Raw genomic sequence first — 28,000 nt, 5'->3', positions numbered from 1 at the left:
GAGTACCAGACGCCGCCTCTAGGGACGCTTCGGGCACTTCTACATGTCACCATCCCACCAAACTCCAGGGGGCGATAGCTAGCCTTTCAGAAGGCTCAGAACGTGACTCGTTGCAGCCCCACTGCCCTCCTTCCAGTCGATGGGGAGTGACGCACTTCCTTGCGGAAGTGACGCATTCCGAGTCCAGTGGGGGCGGTGGGAGCGATGAGGGGACTGAGACGGTGGTAGTTGGTTGTGTGAAGATGGAGGTAGGAACCTGGGCACTGAGAAGGCTGGCGAGAAAGCGGGGTCGACTAGGTTGAAGCAGAGGCGTGAAGCCGGGTGGAAAAGCGGCTGACCCGAGAGGAGAGAGAGCGGGGGTTTGGGGAGTGTGGTCAGAATGTCGGGGTCAGAATTCGCTCCAAGCTAACTCTCTGCTCCCCCTAACTTATCCCCGCGGCTTTCTTTTGGTTTCCAGTTTCCCGGAGGAAACGACAATTACCTGACGATCACAGGGCCCTCTCACCCCTTCCTGTCAGGGGCCGAGGTGAGCAAGAGCTGCCGGCGCTTGGGGGTAGGGGTGGGGGTGGGGGAGGGTGGCGGGGAAGAGAGCACGGAAGCCGGGGGTTGGGGGCTGGGAACTAGGGGCCGCGATGGGTGTTTGAGAAAAGTAACCGCTGCTTCTAGAGCCTTTGGGACTGTCTGGGGAAGGTCCGGGAAGCTACTGTTATCAGAAAACTAGGATGTAGAAAAGCTATTACCTACTTAAGGAGGAGAGTGATTCTGGCTTGAAAGACTGATTGGAATTGGGGCGAAATTCTACAGTCATGGGGATTGAAGTGGGAAGAAAAATTTTCAGCAACTGAAGAAATCGGGATGAAGGGAAGAGCTTACTTAGCAGAGGTTAGCCTTGGACATGTGCTCATTCTTGAACTCTGCCGAAGGGATCTTTTTTATTTATTTAAAATTTTCCTACTCTGGCTGGGCGCCAATGGCTCACGTCTGTAATCCTAGCTACTCAGGAGGCAAAGATCCGGAGGATCGAGGTTGGAAGCTTGCCCAGCCAAATAGTTTGCAAGACTCTATCTCAAAAATACCTAATACAAAAAGGGGCTAGTGGAGTGACTCAAGGTGTAGGACTTGAGTTCAAGCCCTGGTACCACAAAACAGAACAAAACAAAAAAAAACCTACTCTGATTAAAGGTAGTTTCTTTTATGGTGTCAGCTTGTTTTGCCAACGACAGTAGGGAAGAAAATAGCTACCAAACAACATCAAAAGAGTTGAGTAGAGTTTGTATTTCTGTTTGCCAGTGACTCAACTTCGGGCAGATTGCTTCACATTTGTATACTTCCCCAGCCGTGAAATGGCTGAAATAAATAGTAGTTTCTTATGATGGTCTGAAGTAGAAATAAAAGTAATGGTTGTGTCGAGGCTCAAAAGTATTCCTAAAAAAGCTTCTCTTGAAATATTGCCATACTATAAATATGCTTAGGTGAAGCAAAAGTGAAAGGAGGATCAGAGAAAAATTTCCCATTTTGTGAGCCTGTAAAATCCTTAGCCTTCTACCATTATAATTTTTTCAGAAGTGATACGACCCATTAGCTTTAAAGAAAAAAAAAAAAAAGTGGGTTTTTTTTTTTTTTTGTCGTTACTGGTATTTGAACTCAGGTCTTTGACCTTGCTAGGCAAGTGCTCTCCACTTGAGCCAAGCCCTCAGCCACTAGCAATACTTTGTACCAAGAATTCTCAGTTGCTGTTAAGTTGGGCTTATCTAATAAACCCTTACATTTTCATAAATGAGAAGTAGATTGACAATGGGCAGTTGCTAGTTTTTTAAACTTATTCGTTACTATGATTAATACTCTTCTCCTGAGCAAGAGGAAGTGTCAATCAAATGAGCAACAAATTTAGAAGTGATACAAAACTAAAATCTCTTCAGTGCTTTGCAATCTCATTGCCAGTTTCTGAGTGAGGGCTTCATAACCCTCACTGTGAGAATAATGATATCTCACAGTATAAATCTCATACTGATCTCATACACATGAAAGTACATCATTGCCAATTTCTTCTCAATCAGGTTTCCACAGTTTAAATTCTATTATTTAGAGTGTTGTAAATTTCATGCCGGCCTCATTCATAAGAAAATGCATCTAAAAATGAAAAACTTATGGCTTTCAGGGCTGGTGGAATGGCTCCAATAGTAGAGTCTGCCTAGCAAATGTGAAGCCAAGTTCAAACCCCATTGCCACCAAAAAAAAAAGAGAAGAACACAACAGAAATAATTTCATAGATTCACCAAATACATGTAACTTCACAGCAGCTTTTTAAATCAACTTTATACTTAATAGCTAACCTGGAAACATCTCAATACACAGTAGTTTTAAAAATGAAATGCAACTTGGATGGTTTCAAAAATACATTGTTGAAAGCAAGATTCAGACTACAATATAGCTATTAAGTGTTGTGTTGTCAATCCCCCTGCTCAAAATAAGGTTGTTTCTTAACTGCGCCTGTCTGCTGTACCCCTGTAGCAGCCAGAGATGCTTAGTTTATTGTAAAAAATAAGTACACGTGTTTGAGTAAAAGAAACCAGAAGTAAGGTTAGCTTCTATACGTTAATTTTTTTTTTTTTTAGCAGCATTGAGGTTTGAACTCAGGGCCTTACTCTTGCTAGGCAGGTACTCTACCATTTGAACCACTCCACCAGACTTTTTTTGCGCTGGGTATTTTTGAGATAGGGTCTCTCAAACTGTTGCTTAGACTGGCTTCGAGCTGTAATTCTCCTTATGTCTGATTCTCGAGTAACTAGGATTACAGGTGTGAGTTAATCACACCTGGTGCCTGGCTATGAGTTAAATTTTTTATGAGAGTCAAAAATAGGCAAAATTAGTCAGGTGCCGGTGGCCCACAACTATAATCCTAACTACTCAGGTGGCAGAGAACAGGAAGATCGAGGTTCGAAGCCAGCCCAGGCAAATGGTTTTCGAGACTCTATCTTAAAAAAGCCCATCACAAAAAAGGGCTGGTGAAGTGGCTTAAGGTATAGGCCCTGAGTTAAGCCCTAATACCACAAAAAAAAAAAAAAAAAAAGCAAAACTAAACTGCCAAAATAGTGAAAGAAATGTTACTCATTTTTGATCTGGGTGACAGTTACTTGGGTTTTTACATATGTAAAAATTCATTGAGCTATATACTTAAAATTCATGTACCTTACATAAGTTATACCTCAATAAAATAAATAATTTTTAAAAATTAGGTGTCAGAGGATTGACAGAATGGCTCAAGTGGTAGACTGCCTGCCTAGCAAGCCTGAGGCCTGGAGTTCAAACCCTAGTACCACAAAACAACAACAAACAAACAAACAAAAAAAGCTAGGTTTCAAGAGAGGAGTGAGGAAGGTGTAGCATTTGTTATGCATTGCTTGAGATAGGGAACTTCCTTGAGTCTTTTTCTCTCAGACTGGCTCTTACATAGTAATTTGTGCTTTGAGCACTTTGGGGAAAATAAGAAGTCATAGATACTTTCCCTTAATTAGAAAAAGTACTTACTGTATTAGAACCCATTAATTTCAGGCTGAATTTGTAAATTTTTCACTATTATATCACTTTTTTTCTTTCTGATGGTAAAGGGCTTTCAACTCAGGGCCTCATGGTTGCTAGGCAAGCACTCTGCCGCCTGAACTACTCCACGAGCCCTTGTTTTGTCTGTTGGGTTTTTGAGATAGGGTCTTGCTTTTAGCCTGGGCTGATCTCAAATTACAATCCTCATGATCTCTGCCCCTTGAGTAGCTACTTACTGTTGAATAAATAGATGTTAGATTAAAATAAATTATCTAAAATTAGTAATATATTCAAGAAGTTACTTAAAGAAATAAAGGGTACCTGGGGTGTAGGTCAATGGTAGTCCTCTTGCTTAGCATTTGGGAGGCTCTGGGTTCAATCTCCAGGGCTAAGAAAACAGAATGGCTTGTATGTTTTTGGTATGGGGGATTTCTAGGGAGAGAAATGGTATTTTTAATTTTTTTGGTTTGCTCAATATGTAAGCATCCTTCCTATAAACTAATTCCACAACTGGCCCTCCCTCAAAAAAAAGTACTGGATATTGTAGGAAACCTGAGAGAGTAGCATTAAGTTCCTATTTTCCATTTCTGTGTCTAAATGACTTATTTTGTATAGTGGTCTACTTATATAATAGATCCACCAAAGTTGATGCTCATTATTGGATTTTGTCCATAATTTTACAGTTCAGTTGTGGTAGTAAAACAGATTTTAGTAAACCTTTCTGTTCATTATTTTCACTATTGAGTGAGTTATCCTTCTGTATTCTTGGTAAGTACAGTTATCTTACTATTCATAATTAAAGGAAGACTTCAAAACAAAAACCCGCAATAAAAACCAGAAACTGAATAGCAAAGCTGTTTTCATATGCCAAAGGGTAGTGCTTAAAAAGAATGCCTTGTTGATCTGATACAATGGAATCTGTCCATGTGTGATATTTTAGTATAGTCCATGAGAGCACCCCACACAGTTTATAAAGGGAAGCCACTGGTCCCTTTATTTTGCATATGAATTTTCATTCTTTTTAAGTTTTCATTAACAAATAGTGTCATTTCTCATATCTTGGCAAAGTGTTATTTGTTGTGGTAAGCAGAAAAGAATAGGCATCTTTTGCTTTGCCAGAACAGTCTATATCTTACAAAACTGAAAACTTACACAATTTTTAACTTAATACAATGAATGTTTCTTTTTATTCTTTTTCCTGTCCCTATAACTTTTTGTTTGTCTGAGAATTTGGTGAAATTCATTGCACCGTCTTGCTGAACAATACATGAACCTAAACTGAAATTTTAGGTTTTTTTTTTTTTTTTGGTTGGGGGAGCAGTAGTGGGCTGTGAACTCAGGGCTTCATGCTTATAAAGCATGCACTCTACCACTTGAGCCATGCCTCCAGCCCTTTTTGCTCTGGTTTGTTTTCAAGATAGGGTCTTGCTTTCTTGCCTGGTGGGTCTGGACCAAGATCCTCCTGTTTTATGTTGCCAGCAAATGACAGGTACACATTATCATGCCCAGGTTTTTTTTTTTTTTTATTGGCAGGCTGACTTTTTTTTTTTCTTTCTTTCGATAGTACTGGGATTTGAACTCAGGGCCTTGTGCTTGTTAGGCAAACTCTCTAGCACTTGAGCCACACTCCCAGCCCAGATTTGTTTTTTTTTTTTTTTTTTTTTTTTTTTAATGGTGTGGTCTCACAAACTTTTTTGCCTGGGCTGGCCTGGAACCTAAATCCTCATAATTTTATCCTCCCAGGTAACTTGGTATGATAGGCACATGCCACTGCCCCCAGCTATTAGTTCAGATGGAGTCTCACGAACTCACTTCCCAGATTGCCTCTGAACCATGATCCTCCTGATCTCATCCTCCCAAGTAGTTAGGATTACAGGTGTTAGCCACCAGCATCCTGTTTAGTAGCATCTTTTTTAAAACAAAAACAGTGGTAACAGTGAGACCCTTTCTAGATCTAAAGAAGTTTTGAGAAATTCTTTAAAATTCATTGTGTAGGCTGGGAGTGGTAGTGCACAATTGAAATCCCTGCACTTGGGGGGCTTAGGCAGGAAGATCATGAGTTCAGGCCAGACTGGGGTAGCTAGGGAGACCCGGTCTCAAAACACCAAAATTAGGTCAGACATGGTGGCTTGTGCCCATAATCTCAGCTATAGAAGGTGAAGATTGGGAGGATTGAGGTTTGGGGCCAGCTTTGGAAAAAAGTTATAGAGACCCTCACAGCTTGTGGTCCCAGCTATGCAGTCTAAGATTGCAGTCCAGGATGATCCCAGGCATAAATGAAAGACCCTATCTTAAAAAAAAAAAAAAAAAACACTTTAGGTTGTTTGCTTTAGCAAATAAAAGACTGCAGGCATAGCTCAATTAGCAAAAGGCCCTTAGTTCAAACCCAGTACTAAAAACAAATTAATAAAATTCATTGTTTAATCATAAAAAAGTGGGTACCTATTGAATTTGATATGTCAGTTGATACATACAATGCTGTGTGCTTGGTTGATAGAATTTAAAATTTGTTTAGAGGAATTTAAAGTTTCTAACATTCCAAGTAAGAGCCGGGCACCAGTGACTCACACCTGTAATCCTAGCTACTTGGGAGACAGAGAGCAGGAGGATCATGGTTTGAAACCAACCCCAAGCAAGTAGTCCATGAGACTTTATCTCGACAATACTCTGTGCAAAAAAAGTGACTGCTGGAGTGATTCAAGTGGTGGAGTTAAAACCCCAGTATCACCAATTCATAAATAAATAGTAAAATTCCAAATAAGATAATTGGAGCAGGTAGAACTTAATAATTTAGGATATTGATATTTTTTAAATGGCCAATAATGGTTATTAGGCAGTTATATGTGTTAAAATGTGATGAGCTTTGATGCACTGAACCCCATTTAGCCTCATGACCCTGTGAAGAGATTACCATTATAGTTCCCATTTTATAGATGAGGATAATCTGTTCAAGGTCATATAGTAAGTGCAAGAGCTGGAATTTGAACCCAGGTCTTTCTGACACTAAAATCTCTTAATACTTACAATGCTGTATTGCTGCAAATTCCTCCATTTTAGTTTTTTAGTCTCAAAAAAACCATAGCAAGTGAGGCATCAGTGGCCCATGCCTATAATCCAAGCTATTTGGAGGCTGAGATCAGGAAGATCACGATTCAAGACCTGTTTAGGCAATAGTTCTCAAGACTCCATGTCTAAAATAACCACAGCAAATTGGACTGGAGGTGTGGCTCAAGTGGTAGAGTGTCTGCTTTGCAAGCATGAAGCCCTGCTTTCAAACCCCAGTCCTCCCCCCAAAAGAAAAAAAAAAAGACCTTAGCAGTGTATTACTCTGTGATGGTCCCCTTTTTCATTCAGAATAGGAAGAATGAATCTAGGTGTGGTGGTACATGACTGTAACCCCAGCACTCAGGAGACAGGTGAGAAGATCTCGAGTTTTAGGCCAGACTGGGCCACACAGTGAGACCCTGTCTCAAAAAAATAAAAACAAAGCAAGAAAGAAAGTGAATTATTATTGGTCTAGTTGGACTCAGAAGATGGGATTTGAGTTTTTAGCCAGCTAGAGTAACCTTTTTCTTCATCTCTTACAAAAAGGCTTGGTCCAGGCAAGACCAGGAATGTGTTCCAGCATTTTTTAAGAGAACTTCTGGCTGTAGCAAGGTTTTTCTCTTAATTGTTATCCTTGTCTTGGCATTATTGGGATTTCTCAAAAATTCTACAAAAATGAGAATATATATTTATTTTTCAGTACTGGGGCTTGAACTCAGAGCCTACCACTTCACCAGCCCTTTTTTGTGAAGAATTTTTTCAACATAGGCTCATGTGAACTATTTGCCTGGCCTGGCTTTGAACTGTGATTCTCTTGATCTCTGCCTCCTGAGTAGCTAGGTTGCAGGTGTAGCCACCAGTACCCAGCTTCTTTACTTCTTTAATGTTTTAATTTCTAAAATGGAGACTAGATAGGAAACCAAATGAAGGTATTTTATTGTGGATAAATTTTCCATGACAGTATCTTTTAAAGGAACCTAGGACGGGGCATGTGGCTTAAGTGATAGAGCACTTGCCTAGCAAGCTTGAGGCCCTGAGTTCAATTCCCAGTACTGCAACATTAAAAGAAAAGGATTTGGAGGGAGGAGGATAAAGGAGAATGATGAAGTGGTGAATTTAGCTATGATATAAGAACTTTTATAAACGTCACAATGTACCCCTAGTACAATAATAATTGATAAAAGAAATAAATAAAGAAATGTAGAACAAAATATAATTGCCTAGTCAACAATGAATTTCTGTGGTCTAACAGTTTAAGTGTAATAATTGTGAAATTATTGTTCGTGTTTAGACTTCAAGCATCTTAACTAAACAAGTTATGAGGCTGGTTCCTAATTAATGAAGCTGAAAGAATTATTCATTTCAACAGTAGATGATAATTTAGGACAACCAAGATGGTAAAGATTGAAAAGAGATAAAAAAATCAAATTGTGATTGATGTTTGCAATCTTTTGTATCATATGACCAGATATAAGGTAGAGGAGAGTCTTGTTTATAAAATTTAGTAGGTCTAGCAAATCCGTAACAAAAAGTAGGGATCACTGGGAAGAGGTACACTGAAAATCTTTATTATCTAGTCATGTTCTTCACTTAGCAATACGTAGTTTCTCCTCTTTACTAAATCTTTTTCCCTTTTTTCCCCTACAGACATTCCATACACCAAGCTTGGGTGATGAGGAATTTGAAATCCCACCTATCTCCTTGGATTCTGATCCCTCACTTGCTGTCTCAGATGTGGTTGGCCACTTTGATGACCTGGCAGACCCTTCCTCCTCACAGGATGGCAGTTTTTCAGCCCAATATGGGGTCCAGACATTGGACATGCCTGTGGGCATGACCCATGGCTTGATGGAACAGGGCGGGGGGCTCCTGAGTGGGGGCTTGACCATGGTAAGGGGCAAGACATTATCAGGCTCACCCACGTTCTCCTGGGCATGGTGTTAAGGAGACAACAGTTGATCTCCATTTCCTATGATACTTGAAGATTACTTGTTTCTTATTCTTACAGCTGATGGCTTACCAAGAAAGACTTAATTTCATCTGAATAAATGAGATTTGAAATGATTTTATATTTTAAAATGTTAAATGTTAGCCTTGAAGTGAAAATGATTTCACGTGATCTTTTTTAGTGTCCCCTCCCCCCTTTTACTATGACAGTTATATTCTAGGATTCGAATGTGTGATTGGGGCACATTGAGGGATTTATTCAAAAATAGTCTGAACCAAATGTAGTTGTGTGTTAGTATGTGTTATAAATCAATGTGTTGTGTTTGCAGCTCACTCCACACTCTAAATTTGATGCCAAACATCCCTGAGTTGCATTGCAACTTTACCTACCATTGTTTTAGGAGAAACAGATGGAAAGTTTTTCTTTACCCTGTGTGTTGTCATGATCCACAGGTTACTGACACTAAAGGAGTTATTTGCTCTTAATTTGTCCAAGATTAAGACTTCTTTGGTCAATTATTTTAGAATAGGCCTTTGAATACTAAGAAGTAAATTTTGAGTACAAATTAGTAGGACTAATTTCTGTACTTTTAAAAAATGCTTGATTTTTTTCTCTGTATACATTATCTGATGTTTTATATAATAGTCTGGAGCTAGGGATGTGTCCTGAGTTCAAACCCTAGTATCAACCCAAAAAAAAAAAAAAAAAGTATATATGCATTCATAAATGATAGTCTGGATGTGCAAGGGATTTATAAACTAGTGAACTCAGGAGGGGGAGTGGTGTTTTTATATTTAGCGTTTAATTAGTCCTTCTGCTTCTCTCAGGACTTGGACCATTCTATAGGAACTCAGTATAGTGCCAACCCACCTGTTACAATTGATGTACCAATGACAGACATGACATCTGGCTTGATGGGGCATAGCCAGTTGACCACCATTGATCAGTCAGAACTGAGTTCTCAACTTGGTTTGAGCTTAGGGGGCGGCACCATCTTGCCACCTGCCCAGTCACCTGAGGATCGTCTTTCAACCACCCCTTCACCTACTAGTTCACTTCATGAGGATGGTGTTGAAGACTTCCGGAGGGTGAGGTGTTCCTTGCCAAAGTTAATTCTGCCATGACATTCTAGGATAAAATCCTTGGCATACAAAGCCTAGTCACTACTCTTTGCTCCCACCCTGCCATATTCTCTGCATTTTACTGGGTATGGGGTCTCTTATCTCTCGATTTTCAGTTCATAATGCTCCTTCCAATTTCCATTCTTACTGGATCTCATATGCTTGATTAGTGACTTTTAAAACTGTTGCTCCATTTTTAGCATAAAGTCCATCCATGTGGCTAGTTTCTCCTCATTAAAGTCCTTTTCTGTTGGGCGCCTATGGCTCAAACCTGTAATCTTAGCTACTCAGGAGGCAGAGATGGGAAGGATTTCAGTTTGAAGCCAGCCCAGCAAATAGTTCACCTATTTTGAGACCCTATCTCGAAGAAAAGTCTCCACAAAAAAAGGGCTAGTGTAGTGGCTCAAGGTGTAGGTGCTGAGTTCAGACCCCATTACCACAAAAAAAAAAAGTTCTTTTATTACAGTTCTCCAGACCCAATACTTCCCTTCTTCCATCTTAGAATTTTTTCTCTTCTCTCCCCTACAGCAACTTCCCACCCAGAAGACAGTGGTGGTGGAATCTGGGAAAAAGCAGAAGGCCCCAAAGAAGAAAAAAAAGAAAGATCCTAATGAACCTCAGAAACCAGTTTCAGCATATGCTTTATTCTTTCGTGATACACAGGCTGCCATTAAGGGACAGAATCCTAATGCCACCTTTGGTGAGGTCTCAAAGATTGTGGCTTCCATGTGGGATAGTCTTGGAGAGGAACAGAAACAGGTGAGGAAATAATGAGGAACTAGACAGAATGTTTGAAAATTCTGAAGTAAAAGGATAAAAATACATTCTTACATGTCCTTATCTGTCAGTTCTTTGTGAATGTCTTAGAAGCTGTAGGAGATTCCCATTTTACTTGTCTATTGTGTTGCTGGGGATCAAACCTCTGGCTTTACACATGTTAAATATGCATCCTACTATTTACTTATAGTCCCTAGTCCAGAAAAACCCATTTTAAAATTACTAATAGTAATTATAAAAACACCACATCTTTCCAAAGATATAAAATAGCCACCATTTCCTCCTTTTTACTGAAGGTGGAAACAGGTTCATTACCCAGTTAAGGTCACATAGCTTTTAATGTGGTAGGGTTAAAACACAATCCAGCTTCTTCAATTCCTATTCCCGTGGGCTTTCCATTAATAATTTCTCTTACAATTTCTCCTTCTTGTTCAACTGTTTGATTTTTAGATACTCAACTTTTCTAGGCCTCATTTTTTTGTGTTTGTAAAAGTAGGCTATTTCTTTATAAGATGCATACAGCAGCTAACTGTAGAAGATGGATTTAGAAATGCGCTTAGCATTTTCTCATTGGCCAACTTAATAAACTTGAAAAATGTAGTTAATCTCCCTACATTTAATCTGGATTGAAAAGGTTAATGGAGCAGTGCTAGGTGTGGTGGTTTGTGTCTGCTCAAGAGAGTAAGGCAGGAGGATCCCTTGAGCTGAGATATTTGGAGTCAGCCACATTGAGACCCTGTCTCTTAAGAAAAAAAAAGAAAGAAAAAATGGGGTGGCTAAAGGGGTAGCGTGCCTGTTTTTCAAGTGTGAATTCCCGAGTTCAAACTCCTGTCGTTCCCTGCTTCCTGCCCCCCCACCAGCAAAGAAAGGGGGAATCACCATTAGTGATATATGCTAATTCAAAAATAAAGTAATGCGGAATACAGAATTTCCTCTTGTCCGACGCTGGTGGCTCACGTCTGTAATCCAAGCTACTAAGGAGGCAGAGATCAGAAGGACCTCAGTTCAAAACCATCCTGGGGTTTTGTGAAAAAATCCTTCACAAAAAAGGGCTGGTGGAGAGGCTCCAGGTGAGGACCTCAGTTCAAGCCCAATACCACAAAAAAAAATTTTTTTAAGTTGCTGGGCCTGGTTATTCACACCAGTAATCCCAGCACTTGAGAGGCAGCCTGGGAAATACAGCAAGACCCAGTCTCAAAAGGGGAAGAGGAAGGAAGATTGGTTCTGTACAAATAGATACAATTGAAATTTTATGGGCTGTAATTTATCATAACCTATACTTCCTGGATCTTATGTCAAAGCAAGTCTTCTACTTAATTTTTCAACCAAAAGATAAATTTTTAAATTTTTAATTAAAATTTTAATTTATTAAAAAAAATTTTAATTTCAAATTTTTATTTAAAATTAAATAAATTTTAATTAAAATTAAAGTTTAATTTTAAAATTTTTAGCTTATAGATAATGGTTTGTAACAACAGCAACTTGTTGTATGTCATGATTCTGTCAGTTGGCTGGGTGGTTTTTCTGCTATTCTTGCCTGGGTTTTTTTGCTGTTGTTGCAATCAAATGATAGTTTGTGGCAGCCAAGATGACCTTGACCAATTCTGGCAATTGGTGCTGTCTGTTGGCCAGGATGTGTGGTCTCATCCAGGTGTGGTCTCTCACCCTCCAAGTAGGCTACATTGTCTTTTTTATAATAGGGTAGACTTAAAGTAATATTCCAGGAACATGAAAAAGATACGTCAGGAGGGTCTCCTAAGTCTCGGTATCACTTACGCCACACTCTAATGATCAAACAAGTCACAAAACTAGGCTTCAAAAGAAGGCTAATAAGGCTTCAGCTTTTGGTGGAATTCTTGAGGCCATCTTTGACAGCTTACCACATTCTTTTGGGGAGAGTTTCTGGGTTAGGTTGTCTCAAGGCAAGCACGCTACTGATCTTACAGTTTGGGGGTTAAGTTTTATTTTTGTTACAGAAGTAAGTGTAGATTGAGGTCCACATTAGAAATGTAGTTACTTGGGCTGGTGGAGTGGCTCAAGTGGTAGGGTGCCTGCCTAGCAAGTGTGAAGCCCTGAGTTCAAACCCCAGTATCACCAAAAAGAAATTTAGTTATTCTGGGCAAGACTGTGGGGTTAGTGTGCCAGAAGCTGCCTTGTTACTCTCAGAAGTATTTTCACTGAAAGGAGTGCTCAGTGATTAGACTGAGATGAACTATCATTCACTGGTGAATATAGAATTAATCTTTTCTAGGCATACTAAGAATTTTTAAACAACTTGTCTTTCATACAGGTGTATAAGAGGAAAACCGAAGCTGCCAAGAAAGAGTATCTCAAGGCTCTGGCTGCTTATAAAGACAACCAAGAATGTCAGGTAAGAGGGTTAAGGTAAATGGACATTTAAACCAGTAAGGTTTTAAAAAACTTTGTTAGGAAGTTATAAGAAGTAACTACAGGGCCAGGCATAGTGTAAGGAGGATTATGGTTTGAGGCTAGCCCAGGCAAAAGTCAGCAACACCCTCTCTCAAAAAAGCTGGGTGTGGTGGTATACCCTATAATCCTAACCACTCAGAAGACAGGTAGGAGGATCTTGTCCAAGGCTAGCCTGGGCAGAAGTGCAAGACAAACCATCTGAAAAACAATGCAGAAGTATGACTCAAGTTGTAGAGCTCTGTGAGGACCTGCCTCCCTCCCTCCTCCCCCCCAAAAAATGACTACCAAAGACCTGTGGAATCTACTATAAAAAATTTAAAATATTTAATAGCTTTCCCATTACTTCATTTCATATGTAAACTTTGCCAAGCAGTTGAATTTATTCATTGTTTCCCGTTTTCACTTCAGCAAAATCTGTACTATACTTACAGCTGCTTTTTTTTTTTTTTTTTTAATCTATGATGTAGCCTTTCCTTTTTTAAAAAATCTTTTCTTGAAAGGTAATTGTTGAATACATTCTGCAGTGGAGAATGAATTTCTCAATTTTCTTTTTTTTTTAGGCCACTGTAGAAACAGTGGAATTAGATCCAGTACCACCATCCCAGACTCCTTCACCACCTCCTGTGGCTACTGTTGACCCTGCATCTCCAGCACCAGCCTCAACAGAATCCCCTGCCCTGTCTCCTTGCATTGTTGTTAATTCCACTCTTTCATCATATGTGGCAAACCAAGCATCTTCTGGGGCTGGGGGTCAGCCCAATATCACCAAGTTAATTATTACCAAGCAGATGTTGCCCTCTTCCATTACCATGTCTCAAGGAGGGATGGTTACTGTTATCCCAGCCACAGTGGTGACCTCTCGGGGGCTCCAGCTAGGCCAAACAAGTACAGCTACCATCCAGCCCAGCCAGCAAGCCCAGATTGTCACTCGGTCAGTGCTGCAGGCAGCAGCAGCTGCTGCTGCTTCTATGCAACTGCCTCCACCCCGACTACAGCCCCCTCCATTACAACAGATGCCTCAGCCCCCGACTCAACAGCAAGTCACCATTCTGCAGCAACCTCCTCCACTTCAGGCCATGCAACAGCCTCCACCTCAGAAAGTTCGAATCAACTTACAACAACAGCCACCTCCTCTGCAGAGCAAGATTGTGCCTCCACCCACTCTGAAAATACAGACTACTTTGGTCCCTCCAGCTGTAGAAAGCAGTCCTGAGCGGCCTATGAACAGTAGCCCTGAAGCCCATACGGTAGAGGAAACCTCGCCTGAGACAATCTGTGAAATGATCACAGATGTAGTTCCTGAAGTGAGTCTGTATTTCAATTGTTTCCTCTAGACGAGTGAAAATGTGTAAGAGCATTTTTTTTTTTAAGGAGGGGTTGTTGAGCTAGGGGTTTAGCTCAAGTAGAGAGCACCTGCCTCAAGTGCAAGGCCCTAAGTTCAAACCCCACTACTGCCCCGCTAAAATGAAGCAATCATTTAAAATAACACCCTTTTAACAGAAAACCGAATCCCCAAATTCTTTTTTTAATAGCATCACATTTTGTCTTCTCTCACTTAGTTGAGATGATTCAATCTCTACTTACATACTCCTTTTGATACTTTTAGAAGGTGTATTGAAATGTGGAACAAAGGTAGGTTAGACTAAACTAAAGAGCACTAGTGTATGCCCTCCTGTCCCCTACTGGGAAGAATCTTTGTCATTCTGCTTGGCAAAGCTCTAAAGCTGGGGCATAAAAAAAGGAATACTGCTGGGTGCCTGTGGATCATGCCTGTAATCCTATTTACGTGGCGGGGGGGGGGGGGGGGGAGAGACTAACCAGGAGGGTCAAGGTTCGAGGCCAGCCCAAGCAAATTGTTTGGGAGCCCTCCATCTCCAAAATAACCAGAGCAAAATGGACTTGGGAGTGTGGCTCAGGTGGTAGAGTGGTTGATTTAAAGCATGAAGCCCAGTCAACCAAAAAAAAAAAAAAAAAGATACCAAGAACTCACCTTTTTCTGGAATATTTACCCCAGTATGAGGGATTATGCTGTTACTCCATTGGATCTTAGGGATAATTTAACTAGATAAAGAGCTACCTGCTAGTTAAGACAGGTAGTACTCTAATCTATCTTTGTTGCTGTTCTTATCACAGGTTGAGTCTCCTTCTCAGATGGATGTTGAACTGGTGAGCGCGTCTCCTGTGACACTGTCACCCCAGCCTCGATGTGTAAGGTCTGGTTGTGAGAACCCTCCCGTTGTAAGTAAGGACTGGGACAATGAATACTGCAGCAATGAGTGTGTGGTGAAGCATTGCAGGTGAGCTTAGTTCCCTTATAATTCAGGAATTAGTAAATTAACTGTGTTGGGAAACATGGTAAATTTGAGCATATAATCAGTGTTATCTTACCTTAAGTTTAGTAGTATGCTGTTCATATGGTCTGATTGGAGAGGCTACTAGAAAAGTTCACCTCTTTAAAAAGAGCTTTACATTTAGGGATATAGCTCAGTTGTAGAGTGCCTAGCATGTGCAGGGCCCTAAATTCAATCCTCAGAGCCAAAACAAACTTAATTTGCAACATAGCCAAAGAGGACATAAATAGCAGTTCACACTTTTCAGTAATCACGTATCTCTGTGTATGCTCTTTAAAAAATAAATACTAGAGCTGGCAGAATGGCTCAAGTGGTAGAGCACCTGCCTAGCAATTGTCAGGCCCTGAGTTCAAAGCCCAGTATCACAAAAAAACAACAAAAAAATACTACTAGAGAAGCAGAGGTGGTGGCTTACACTTGTAATCTCAACTACTCAGGAGGCAGGGATCAGGTGAATTGTGGTCCGAGACCCTCATCTCAGTCAATAAGCTGGTATGATGATGTGCACCTGGTGATCTCAGCGATGAGGGTGGCCCTGGGCAAAAACTTGAGACCATATTTAAAATACAACTAAAGCAAAAAAGGATTCAGGGGCTGGCGGAGTGGCTTAAGTGGTAGAGCTCCTGCAATAGCAAGTATGAGATCCTTAGTTCAAACCCCAGTACTGCCAAAAAAAAAAAAGGCCTGAGGATGTAGCTCAAGTAGGAGAGCACCTGCCTAGCAAGCACAAGGCCCTAAATTCAAACCCCAGTACTACCAAATAATATAATGCATAATTAGTCACTGTGAATATTAGCTTTTCAATCATTAGACCAGTTAGGAAATCAGAAATTGGAGTGGAATGCGTAAGTGGGAAGTAACATAATAAGGTGCTAAGTGTACAGGGAGAGAGAAATTGTGAAAATTTTGCCCTTCTACCAAAATTTTCTATCTGTGAACTATCCATGAAACAAGGCATTTGTATATATCCTATCTCACATCCTCTACAATAGATTAGCATTGTCTCTACTTCTGACTTTTAGGTTCTTTGTTCTTATATTCCTAAGATGATACTACCTCAACCTACAGGTGATAGGAAATTATTTGGGCACCTACTTGTTTAAGATAGTTAAAAAGAATGTATCTAGGCTATAATTTTAAGTTTGTGTGTTTCTTTTTTCTCTCTTAGGGATGTATTCTTGGCCTGGGTAGCCTCTAGAAATCCAAGCACAGTGGTGTTTGTGAAATAGTCTTTCCCATTCTCCAAGCCAGTGAAGAGTTACCTGCTGGAAACAAGTTCAAGAGCCTGTTTTGAAGCACAAGCTGGGCTTCTGGTAGTGCCTGATCTCAACCTGCAATGGTCTTTTCCCCCCTTTCCTGCTTTCAGCAGTGGCCAGGCTATAGGGCAGGGTCATTCAGTTCGCTATAGTCTGAAATTGCTTTATACTTTTCAGCTGCAAGCAGAAATACTAGGATAAAAGCAGAGGAAAGAGCAAAAGGAGCACGGACAAACAAATCATAGGGACTGGGGTGGTGGTGGAGGTTGTTTGAGGAAACTTGGTGTAACTGTCATAGGTCTTGCCAAAAGTATTATTAAAATGATGGGCGAGTACTCAGCTTTGATCCTAGAAGGAAACACCACTCTGTGCATCCATTTAAAAAGGCATAAGGGGGTTGGGGGACTTAGCTCAGTGGTAGAGAGGCCCTGGGTTTAACCCTAGTACCCAGAAAGTAAATAAAGGAATGAGAGATTATTGCATTAAAGGTTCCCCCTTGAAACAGGGAACTATTACTGTCATGTCAATACACTGTTTAAGAACAAAGGTTTTCAACACAGGAGGCACATTGGGCTGTAGGGAAAATGACATCACCAGGAATTTATTTGTCTCTAAAATATTTCTTCAGTAACATCCTTTATTATCTGACAGAATTCTACACCCTTAAATTAATATAAGACCAAAGTCTTAAGAAGTTCCATTGTGTTCTATTAAATATCTTTTTTAAAATATGTAACACACCAGATATGTCCATTTACACAACATAGACCAATTCTTTCATGCCCTATTATGCTCTAGGTAACCTAAGATTACCTTTGATTTTTCTAGGGAAAAAGCTGCAGAATGGTAGACTTAGCAAAGCCACATCGTTAACAGAATAAGAACCTTTAGAGCATGATTTGTGATCATTTTAACTGAAACTCAAAATTAGCAGTTCTAGAGCAGCAATTCTTAGTTTCTCTAGAGAACCCCCTTCTTAATCAACCGTGTTCATGTAATCCTAATGCTACTCATTTTGATCCTGCATAGTCCTGTTTTGTAATGATCGTGTCAATGCTTCTCATACTTTCATTTAATTTGAACCCTCACAATAACTTCCTATTTATCAGAAATCATACTGAGAAATGAGTTGTACAAGAAACACACTGTTAAATGGCAGAGCCAGAATTTCACTTCCCAGTTACCATACAAATCTTTATTTAAATAAAGGAAAAAGCTACTGTACAAGTATTACTCTTCCAGTGTACCCTGTAGAGCCACGACTCTGGATGCTTAGCTCTCTAAGGAAATATTTCTATAAATTCTTAGGTTTAGAGATGATACCATCTGGATACCTTTGCTTGAACCGTGCAACCACATCTGGGTCTAGTAAGTGGATCCCATCCAATTGGTTTCCAAGGGTAATCCTGAAATGGGAAAACCAGATATTCTGGAGTTAAAGGGCTTAAGATTACTAAAGATGCATACCCTTTATTAAGACAGTCTGTCACTAAACATAGAAGACCGTAACATTAGAATAGCATATGATAGTACCAGTAGTTGAGAACTGGCACAGCTACTGAATTTGTGTTATCTGAAGGTTAATGCCCAGGCCCACTGCACAAAGTTATGTGCCTGGGTGAGTATAATGCTAGGGTGTGTTTTTATAGGGTTCAAAGACACTAAAATTGACAGATGAAATACTTAGTAACCACCAGGGGGCAATCTTCCGGAACAGCTGAGGGAGATCCTTAGAGGCTGTAGGAGTAGAGACCTTTGAGAACAGAGCTTTGGGTCCTAGAACCACCTGTTGGATTTCCAGTGAATATAAGATTCCCATAAAACAGATTAAGCACAAGTTTACGACATTTGAGTCCTCTGGGGCCCATTTACAGACTAGCAGGACATATGAGGCTCATACTAACTTCTGTCCTTGACTGTAAAGTTTTGTCCTTGGGGACTAGCCTGTTCTTACCAGTTGGGTTGCACATTGTGTGGTCGTCCAAATAACTCAATCTTGCGAGTACCAGGGGATAGTCTCTCAATCATGCCATAGATTTCATCTGGTTTGTGACTGGTGGAGCGAACCTAGGAAATAAAGACTAGCTACTTTTTGCTAAAGTTGTTCAACATTGCAATTCTAGCCCTTTCTGTTATGATCCAAATGAGAAAAACTTGGGATCACAATACACTTGACATCAATCACAACAATGAAAATGTGTAACTTGGATGTCTCAGCAAAAAGCACATTACCTCAGCTACGATCACATCACAATCCAGACCCTGGTTGAAGCCTTGGGGATTTCCTTTGACACCAACCTGCTCACCACAAAAAACAGGGATTACCTTATGTAGCTACTGCTTTTGAACTTTTTTTCTATAAAAAATACCAAGCAATTTTTCTTACTGTATTGAACCCTATTGCTGCTCACCAAGCAGTGTTCCTTCCCATGGTTCAACCAGTGACCTGTACGACCCGTCCGGATGATACGTTGCAGTTGATTTGTCTTCACCCAGATAATTTCATCTACTCGTTCATAACTGGAACATAAGAAGGAGAACTAGAGCTTTAACCAGGCTTTCACGGTTTAGGAGACAATACCACCTACAGAGCCAAGGGTAACAGGAATACTATGAGAGAAGGAACACGTATCTCTTAGAACTATACCAGAAAGGATTCATTTCCCTCAAAAGAACAACAATTGGTACTTGCCCCCAGAGGTTCAGACACTCTCTGCCCAATTCCATGGCCCTAGGAAAACATAAGGGTTAGTTAAACAACTACCTGTATACATGTGTTTTTTTTTCTCCCTTTAAAACACCTGATGTGTTACAAACATTGGGGATTGGTTTTCAATATATGTTCAGTGAACATTCACATGCAAGACAATTAGGGCATGGGTGAATCTATGAATGAAAAGATAAAACATATCATCTATTCTCGATGACTTCACTTTTCTCAAGAAACAAACAAAAGTATTTCTCCTGTAGTCATTAAGGCTGAGGTAGGGGAGCTAAATCAGTCACATTTAATACCACGGGTAGGAAAATCCAGGATTTTGCATCCAGCCAGTACTCTGTACTATAGCTGCCATTCCTACAGATCTTTGAACTACATTACCTGCCTGTGACCCAGAGGAAGAGGAAGCCATCATCTTGCAGTACTGGTATGTTAAGCCTACGCATCTCATCATCTGTCAGGGTCCCATAGGGCAGCTCCATGTGAATATCCCAGGGTGGGTCAGCCATCACAACTGCAAACTTGCCCAAGATACTGACGTCCAGGTAGCGGATATCACAACAGATCCACTATATAAGGAGGTGGTATTTGGTCATCTTTTCTTCCTTCACTCTCCAGCCATGGCCCCAGTCCCTCTTTTCCATTTGATTTCCTAATAACCTCATAAGTATCTACCCCATTCCATTCCCAATCAAAGGTAAGACGGCTGAATTATGCCCTACCTTCTTAAATGTACTGCTGGCCTTACTCAGATATAAGTTCATAAGTTGAGATGAGTTTCCTGAGCAGACAGGTACCTGAGGTGGGAAGAGTCGATCTGCACTGCAGTCACCCCCAACACTCTGTGTAAGAGCGAGCTCCTGGCTTGGTGTATGGTCCTTGCTTCCAGGACCCTCAGAATCCATGCAAGCATCAATTTCATAGTGAACATATTTGCAGGTATCCATATGGAAACACGTGTTAAGGAAAGAACAGTCACCTAAAGACTCATCGGTGTGTTTGTTGATAATTCGCCTGGGGAAATAAAAAGGAGGACTTAGCAAAATGGTACTTCAGAGGTAGATCCCACACAGTTCAAGTTCCAAAATTTCCTGTCTTTTTTTACCCTCCCCTAATTTTCTCTATCATTAGCACTTCCTCCAAGAGTTTGATGAAAGGGAACAAGGAAATCTAATTCAACTAAAGAATAGTTGTAATCCTTTCTGAACAAAGACTTGGCTTCCTTTTCTTACTACAGGGAGGAATAAGAGTCCAGAAAGGACTTGGCTGGTAAGAGCAGAATACAACACTGGCCTAAGAGCCCAGGTTCCCGTTTCTCCTTTGACTTCTTCCAGACAATTTTCATTGTAGCTCAGAAACAGACATACCCTACTAGAAAAGGACACTTAAGAAAATCACCCATTATTTGGGAGTGCAGCCTGTATTCCTTCCCATATGATGCCACTTCTGTGAATACACCTTCAAAGTCTTAAGACCTAGACAAACCATAATCAGAGACCCAATGCTGGAGGAATATGCTGGAAAGGAATGACGGTTTCTAGGAGACCCATCCCACCTTCCCTCCAAGAGACCTGAAGTGCAGCTTGCGACAAGGTCGATCAGCATCACTGGCTTTCATGCACTCTTCCTTGGTCCCATAGTCACAAAATTCTTGCACTTGGGCCCGACCTCGTGAGCGAAACTTTTCAACAATGGACTGTTCCTTGGCTGTTGTGGTATTTAATAGCTCTAGGATCTCCTGACTGACCTGTGATAGAAGCAGCCTTGGTCTTAAAGGGGTTTGTAGACCACATCAGCTCTTAAGCCACCTCCACCAACTCTATTTCACATTAATGTCTTGTAAGAGATAAATGAGCTAACTTAGTATGAGAACACTGCAACCCTATCATAAGGGATGTGTCAAGGGTTCAGTCCTTCACAAATCTTCATTTAAGATGGAGTTAAAATACTAGAAGCCAGGTTCTTACAGCTGAGCATTAAGCTGACCTTCCCTCCCCAGGAAAGCATAGGTCCCACTCCCAAAAAAGACATTTGTATTTAATGGGTACTAGGCCGAGGCACAGTGCTTGCTAATATTTTGCTTTGTAGCTTACAGTGTATTCAACCGTTCTGTAAGAGAGGGATACTCTAGTTATTCTCATGTTACAGAGAGGACTGAGGCTTAAGAGAAGTTAATTAACCTTCTTTTTGGTGGTAATGAGGTTTGAACTCAGGGCCTACACCTGAGTTACTACACCAGCCCTTTTTTGTGATGGGTTTTTCCAAGATTAGCATCTTGCAAACTGTTTGCCTGGGCTGGCTTCGAACCTTGAATCTTCTAATCTCTGCCTCCTAAATAGCTAGGATTACAGGCATGAGCCACTGGCACCAGCCCAATTAACCTCTTGAAACCCACACAAATAGCAAACAGATGACAACCCATATTGGTCTAATACTTACACTCAGAACTACTATATTGATCATTTGCAATTGTTTAATCATCAATTCCCACAACTGTTGATCCAAATGACTATCATTATTTTCTATTCTCCTATATTTATATACTTGGGTTCTTCTCTTGATCAGAGTATTCTTCAAAAGAGATTCAATGGCAGATACTCTAGTCAGGATTTCTCCACACTGGCATTACTGACATTCTGGGATATTGCTGTATGGGGCTGTCCTAATACACTGTAGCATGTTTGGAGGTCAATAGCACTCTCCCAAGCTATGACAACAAAAATGTCTACAGACATTGCCAGGTGTCTTTGGGGATGGGAGGAAATGGGACAAAATCACCTCCAGTTGAGAACCATGACTCTAAATCCTCAATTCTAAGAAGTTGTCCTAAAGGTAAATCCCTCTCAATCAAAGATATAATTCAGAGCATACAGTGAGCAGTGAGCACTTCCACATGACCCCTACCTTCTTGCTCTGTTGTTCCTTTGTAGACTGCTGGTTCAAAAGGCTTTCTATTTCCAGATCAACATCTGAAGCAGCATGTCTCCTTGATTTCTTGGCTGGCTCCTTAGTTGGTTCTGATGCTACAGAGGCCAGACCAGAGGCTAAAGAGCTGGCAAAGGCAGCTACTGTAGTTAAGTCCTGTTCTGCACGCCGCTTCTGCCCTGTGATAGTCCCTGCTACCTCTCCAGGGCCTTTCTTTTCTGCCACAGCACCCATCATGGCAGAGAGCTTGGAATGATCAGCATAGGTCACAAGTGTGGGATGTGCATCATCTTGTAGGAGACCTCGCTTTACTTCAATCAACTCCTGAGCTGCAAACTTCTGTAGGAGGCTTTCCACCCCATCCTGAGTAGCAGGAGCATCTGGCTAGAGAAGGGAGGGAGAAAAGGGCGATAAGACACTGGTCATGAACAGAAAATAAATGGTAGATCCCAATTCTACCAGGTCATTACCGTAGAGATGGCAAGACGGATGGATACAGCATCAGTGGGCAATGTTAAGGCCAGATCTGAAAGGTGGTGTAGCAACTTCTTCTCTAACTCAGGGTCTGTAGCTAATTCAGGAACAGATGAAGCTGTGCTGGGCTTAGGGCCACCAGAGGTGGGTGCAGTAGGCACTGGACTATCACTACGGAAGGTTGGGGACAGTGCTGCCTCTGGATTCCGTAGATCTAAGAGTAAAAATGAAAGTAAAAATGAAAAATGGCAAACAAGGCTGGAGGCGTGGCTCAAGTGCTAGAGCACTTACCTAACAAGCACTAGGCTTTGAGTTCAAACCCCAGTACCACCAAAAACAAAAACCTAGCAAACACTGTCAGCCTATACTTTCTTCAGGAATCAATACTCTTCCATTCCCAGCACACATTTCATTTTATTCAGGAAATTCACTAACCAACTTAAACATCGCATTACATCTCAGTCATACTCAGGCATTCACTGTTTTTACAAATAAGCCTGGATTTTTGCGGAAACTGCCCATTTCTCTGTTGGGTACTGATCAGTCTTTTCTTTCTTTCTTATTTTTAATTGTTTTTTGAAATAGGGTCTAGTAGCCCAGCCTTGCCTTAAACTCACTGAGCCATTCAAGTGCTAGAATTACAACACACTCAGCTTTTTTCCTATTCTGTACTTCAAAAGAAGTAAAAAGCATGATAGCTTTACAAGTCTTTCCACCTCCCTTCTCTCAAATCTTTTTGGTTTTGTTTTTGGCAGTATTGGAGTTTGAACTCAGGACCTTGTGCTAGCTAGGCAGACACTCTTAACACTTGAGCAACATCCCCAGGCCTCTCAAATCTGAACTATGAAGCCTATTTTAATAAAAACCAAAAATACTCTCAACAATCCAACCTGAGATTATTTTTCTCAGTCATGAAGCTGGAATTCTAATGAATCAAGGCCACTGCTAGTATTGGGTGCAGAACAATGTGATCTTTAACATTCACAAACACAAAAGTCTTATAATACGTGGCTGAAGGCCTGGTCAACATTTCCTATGTATTTTTAAGAAGCTGGACGCTGCTGGTGGCTCATGCCTGTAATCCTAGCCACTCAGGAGGCAGAGATCAGGAGAATCATGGTTTGAAGCCAGCCCAGGCAAACAGTTTGCAAGACCCTATTTTGGAGAAAACCCTTCACCAAGAAGACCCTGAGCTCAAACCTCAGTTACCACAAAAAAAAGGAAAAAAAATTTTGAGAGAGGGTCTGAATATGTAGTCTGGGCTGACCTTGAACTAATCATTCTCCTACTTCAACCTCCCCAGTGCTAAGATTACAAGCATGTACCACCACACTCAGATATTTTTAACTTGATTTAAACATTATGCAATGTATACATCACCAAACATATGATACTTCATTAATATAATCTGTGCAATTTGTTTTTCATGTAGAGATAAAAAATAAAAACATAAACCATGCGCCAGTGGCTCATGCCTTTAATCCTAGCTACTCAGGAAGCAGAGATCAGGATTGAGGTTTGCACTATTTGCCATGGCAAATAGTTCACGAGACCCTATCTCGAAAATAACTAACACAAAAAGAGCTGGTGGAGTGGCTCAAGGTGTAGGCCTGAGTTCAAGCCCTAGTACTGCAAAATATATTTAAAAAATAAACCATACTGGGCATGGTGGCTCACATCTGTAATCCCAGCCATTTGGGGGGTGGAGATTGAGAGGACTGAAGTTCTTAACCAGGGAATGGTTGCATGCACTTTGCACTACAGCTACAAGGGAAGAAGGAAGCATAAATAGGAGAATTGCAGTATTGGCCAGTCAAAGAAAAGACTCAAGACCCAATTCAAAAAATAACTAAAGGAAAAAGGGTTTAGGGGCATGACTCAAGTGGTAGAGCACTTGCCCAGCAAGTGCAAGATCAAGTTCAAATTCTTGTACTGCCAAAAATAAATTAAAAATAAAAATATGGAATACACATAGAATGGAGTATTATTCTACCTTAAAAAGGAAGGGCTGGGGCGTGGCTCAAGTGGTAGAGCTCTAGCTGAGCAAGCATAAGGCCTCAAAACCCAGTATAACCAGAAACAAAGATAAGGATACATTTTATAAAATCCAATTTTCTTTGTTCTCTTTTTTCAGACAAGGTCTCATTATGTAACCCAGGCTGATCTCTTTAACTCCAGATCCTCTCACCTTAGCCTCCAGAGCTAGGATTATGGAGGTATACCACTATAACCACCAAAATCCCTGTCTTATTTTAGAGCGCAATAATTATCAGATTTCAGTAATGCTACAAAAATTAAGGTATATTAGGAAATTTATTATTTTCTAAAAACTAAATAATCTGAACTTTTATCAAGCTTCTCATATGACCTCATTAATAAACTAATAAAGTGCCCAAGCAAACCATTCGCAAGACCCTATTTAAAAAATACCCAATACAAAAAAGGGCTGGTGGAGTTAGGTGCCAATGGCTCACTCCTGTAATCCTAGCTACTCAGGAAGCAGAGATCAGGAGGATTTCAGTTCAAAATCAGCCCTGGACAAATAGTTTGTGAGACCCTATCTCGAAATTATCCAACACAGAACAGGGCTGGCAGAGTGGCTCAAGTGGTAGAGAGCCTGCCTAGTAGTGTGAAACCCCAGTACTGCCAAAAATAAATAAATAAATAAACTAATAAGGTGTATATCACTTTAGTAGTGATTTTTAGGATTCCTAAGAATCCTAAAGCTCAAAGAAATGTTCTTTGTGATAATTAAAACAACATTTGTTTTAATTTGTTTTGTCTCCAAGTATTCCCACAGGACCAAATAAATGTGTCAGACAAAGTTTTGGGTCAGAAGATAGTATGTTTAGTCAAAACCTCCAAACTACTTTTGTAGGAGTCATTACCACATTATTAACTGGATGTAGAAATCAGTAGATATTTACATCTCAAAGAGTATTTACATTCAAGGGAGAATACAGACTTGTCAAAAAGACTTGGATGAGGCTGGGCATAGTGGCTCATACCCGTAATCCCATATGGTTAGGAGGTGCAGATCAGGTGGATTGATGTCTATGCCCAGCCTGGGCAACACTTGGGACCCTACCTGAAAAATAAGCAAAGGAGCCCTCCTTTGGTGGAGTGCTCCAGAGGTAGAGCACCTGCCTAGCAAGGGTGAGGTCCTGAGTGCAAACCCAAGTGCGACCAAAAAAAATCTTTCAGGAGGGTGAATTTAAGTATGATAAATTTGATATATTGTAAGAACTTTTGTAAATGCCGCAATGTACCCAAAAAATTTTTTTTTCAGGAACACAGACAGGAATATAGCAAAAATACCTCTAATCAGATCCTTCTTGAATGCTGTTTTTGTTTTGTTTGTGGTACTCGGGCTTGAACTCAGGACCTACATCTTGAACTACTCCACCAGCTTTAAATGTTGTTCTTAAAAAATTAGTAAGATATACTTAAGTCCAGGAACTGGAGTTTGTGGTAAGTTAATTAAAAACAATTATTTCCCTGTAAGACGTGTAATTACCTATGTTGTCTACCTAAAATTGATCTGCATAAAAGAAACATGGGAAATCAGTGAACAGGAAAAACAGAGAGAAACCTGGATTTAAGTCAGAGTACTTGAAATTTATATAGCAAGAAAATAGTCTCCCTCTTATGTCATTCAGTTAATTACTCCAGCTCTTGACTGTTAACTATTCGCTGGTGGTATATTCTAAATTATTTGCCCTATATGGCCATCAAGACCAAAAATGATGGCTTCAAAGGGTATGCCAGTTCTTGCTACTTTCTTCACTGTGAATGATCATGGAATTCATTTACTCAGACAATGTGTTTCTGACTTTTTACTAGCATCTAACCTTGATTCCCAAGTAAATTTTAAACTCCTTAGGGGTAGGTACAATGTCTTACTTAAATTTTTTTGTCTATATAGACTTATGAACACTGTAGATACGCAATAAATGCTTATTTATTATGGTAAGAAACCCGCCAGCGCCATCTTCTAGTTCCAGGCACCTGAATATGAGCACATAAATCTAATATGATCAAGGCAAGATTTGCAGATGGGGAAAGCTAATAAAACACTGAAACAGGTTATACAAGGGTGGTATGGAGTCACTGTCCTTGAAGAGCTTCGTTCTGATTTGCCTTAAGTAATTTAGTTTGTGTCGGTGTAATGTTTAAAGACCAAAGACAAAACGTCTTCAGATTCCTGTCATGTATGCAAATACCAGTTTTCTACTCACCCACAACTGTGCGGGACATTCAACTGAGCACTGTGCACAGAGGTCAATGCTTGCTCCCTGGGACTAGAGTCCTAAGAAAGTGACCGCCACAAAGCAGTCACGACAAGTGAGCGAAGCAAAGCGCCACGGCGGCAAGAAAAGGAGCCCTGCAGCCTCGCGGGATGTGGCGTGGGCCTCCGAGGTGGCGTTCCCACAGGGTGCAGGGTGGGGTCATGTGGACCGAGGGGTTCCGGCGCCGGGAGGACGTGCGGGAAGGCGAAGGTCTGCGCTAAGGTGCGAGGCTTGGGGATGGCGCCGACTCGGAGCTGCCTTTCTCACCAGGGACCGTTCCCTCCCTCCCCGGCCGAGCCTTGGCCCGACCGCCCCGGGCCTCACCCAAGTGCCCCGAGTCCTGCTTCCGCCTCCGCTGCAGCCTCTCCCGCAACGAGTCCAGCTGCTTCTTGTGGGCCTGGATAGAGCTCCACGTGTCGGACATCTCAGTCTCGCAGCCCCTACGCCCTCCGCTCAGGCGCGGCGGCCCAATACCTCCTAGCCCTGGTCGCAAGACACATCCAAACCTCACGCGGCCGCCGGAAGCCTGGCCGGAAAGCAGTCGGAGCGTTACGTCACTTCCTGCTTCGCGCGCGCCGGGAAGTTGTGACGATAGTCACGTTGGGTGTTGGCGGAATAGTGGGTCTGTTCCTTCTGGCAGCGCTCGCCTGTTTTCGGGAGCAGCGAGGCTGCGGTTGCCATATTAGGTCCTGGAAGAGTGGCCGTGTTGCTTGTAGACGTGCATGCGGCCATGTTGAAGATTCGAGGAGTCCGGAGTGTGCAACTATGTTATGGTAACTTTGGCACACCTGCACGAGCGGTTCCGATTTGTTTGTTGATTCATTGATGTTGGTGCTGGGATGGAACCCGGAGACTTGTTATGCTAGGCAAGCCCTCTACCTCTGAACTACACTCCAAACACCAGCTATTTAAAATGAAGAATCATTAGCCACCCCGCCCCCACCTCTTTGTTTTTTGAGATAGGGCTTCACTTTGTAATTTAGGCTGACTTGGAACTCTCAATCCTGCCTCAACCTCTGAATGCTGGGATTACAGGAGCGTCCCACCACACCCCGCACTAGTTCCTTTTTGACCATTTAGCACCAACATACTTTCTCCAAACCACGTGTTAGGTTTATGTTTCTG

At 41.2% G+C, this 28,000-nt stretch overlaps 2 protein-coding genes and 1 non-coding gene across 6 annotated transcripts; 2 read left to right on the top strand and 1 right to left on the bottom strand.

The window, feature by feature from the left end:
• Positions 1 to 17,698, top strand: Tox4 (TOX high mobility group box family member 4). The gene is made up of 9 exons (XM_020170593.2): positions 1 to 248; positions 458 to 526; positions 8,233 to 8,475; positions 9,361 to 9,621; positions 10,183 to 10,413; positions 12,722 to 12,802; positions 13,422 to 14,165; positions 14,995 to 15,158; positions 16,381 to 17,698. Exons 1-9 carry the CDS (start codon positions 243 to 245, stop codon positions 16,439 to 16,441), a joined length of 1,860 nt encoding a protein of 619 aa, XP_020026182.1. The 5' UTR covers positions 1 to 242; the 3' UTR covers positions 16,442 to 17,698.
• On the top strand, positions 2,407 to 2,538 carry LOC141422091 (small nucleolar RNA SNORA63). Its single transcript, XR_012446744.1, has one exon. It is a non-coding gene; the product is annotated as a small nucleolar RNA SNORA63 (small nucleolar RNA).
• On the bottom strand, positions 17,636 to 27,418 carry Mettl3 (methyltransferase 3, N6-adenosine-methyltransferase complex catalytic subunit). Of its 4 annotated transcripts, none has more exons than XM_020170594.2 (11): positions 27,200 to 27,418; positions 22,583 to 22,800; positions 22,092 to 22,496; positions 20,759 to 20,934; positions 19,985 to 20,201; positions 19,569 to 19,756; positions 19,161 to 19,199; positions 18,880 to 18,988; positions 18,701 to 18,766; positions 18,423 to 18,535; positions 17,636 to 17,874 (listed from the first exon to the last, which is right to left on the bottom strand). In XM_020170594.2, exons 1-11 carry the CDS (start codon positions 27,297 to 27,299, stop codon positions 17,763 to 17,765), a joined length of 1,743 nt encoding a protein of 580 aa, XP_020026183.1. In that variant the 5' UTR covers positions 27,300 to 27,418; the 3' UTR covers positions 17,636 to 17,762. The 4 variants fall into 4 exon arrangements, with proteins under 4 accessions (XP_020026183.1, XP_073924516.1, XP_073924517.1 ...); XM_074068415.1 differs by lacking the exon at positions 27,200 to 27,418 and adding an exon at positions 26,825 to 27,183; XM_020170596.2 differs by lacking the exon at positions 17,636 to 17,874 and having other exon boundaries at positions 18,855 to 18,988.
• Between the last annotated feature and the right edge of the window lie 582 nt (positions 27,419 to 28,000).

The sequence above is a fragment of the Castor canadensis genome, chromosome 3 (assembly GCF_047511655.1).
Source record: "Castor canadensis chromosome 3, mCasCan1.hap1v2, whole genome shotgun sequence".
In the NCBI taxonomy this organism is placed as follows: domain Eukaryota; kingdom Metazoa; phylum Chordata; class Mammalia; order Rodentia; family Castoridae; genus Castor; species Castor canadensis.
Note: the sequence above shows the minus strand (reverse complement) of the source record. Positions and strands in the feature narration are given on the sequence as shown.

Bases quoted from the DNA above. Each gene is read 5' to 3' on its own strand.
- Tox4 (XM_020170593.2), top strand. The intron at 527-8,232 runs GTGAGCAAGAGC...TTTCCCCTACAG, and splicing joins CCTTCCTGTCAGGGGCCGAG to ACATTCCATACACCAAGCTT. The intron at 15,159-16,380 runs GTGAGCTTAGTT...TTTCTCTCTTAG, and splicing joins TGTGTGGTGAAGCATTGCAG to GGATGTATTCTTGGCCTGGG.
- Mettl3 (XM_020170594.2), bottom strand. From the start codon at position 27,299: ATGTCCGACACGTGGAGCTCTATCCAGGCCCACAAGAAGCAGCTGGAC. The intron at 22,801-27,199 runs GTGAGGCCCGGG...TTTTACTCTTAG, and splicing joins GCAGGACTCGGGGCACTTGG to ATCTACGGAATCCAGAGGCA. The intron at 19,200-19,568 runs GTAATGTAGTTC...ATGTTTTCCTAG, and splicing joins TTCCTCTGGGTCACAGGCAG to GGCCATGGAATTGGGCAGAG.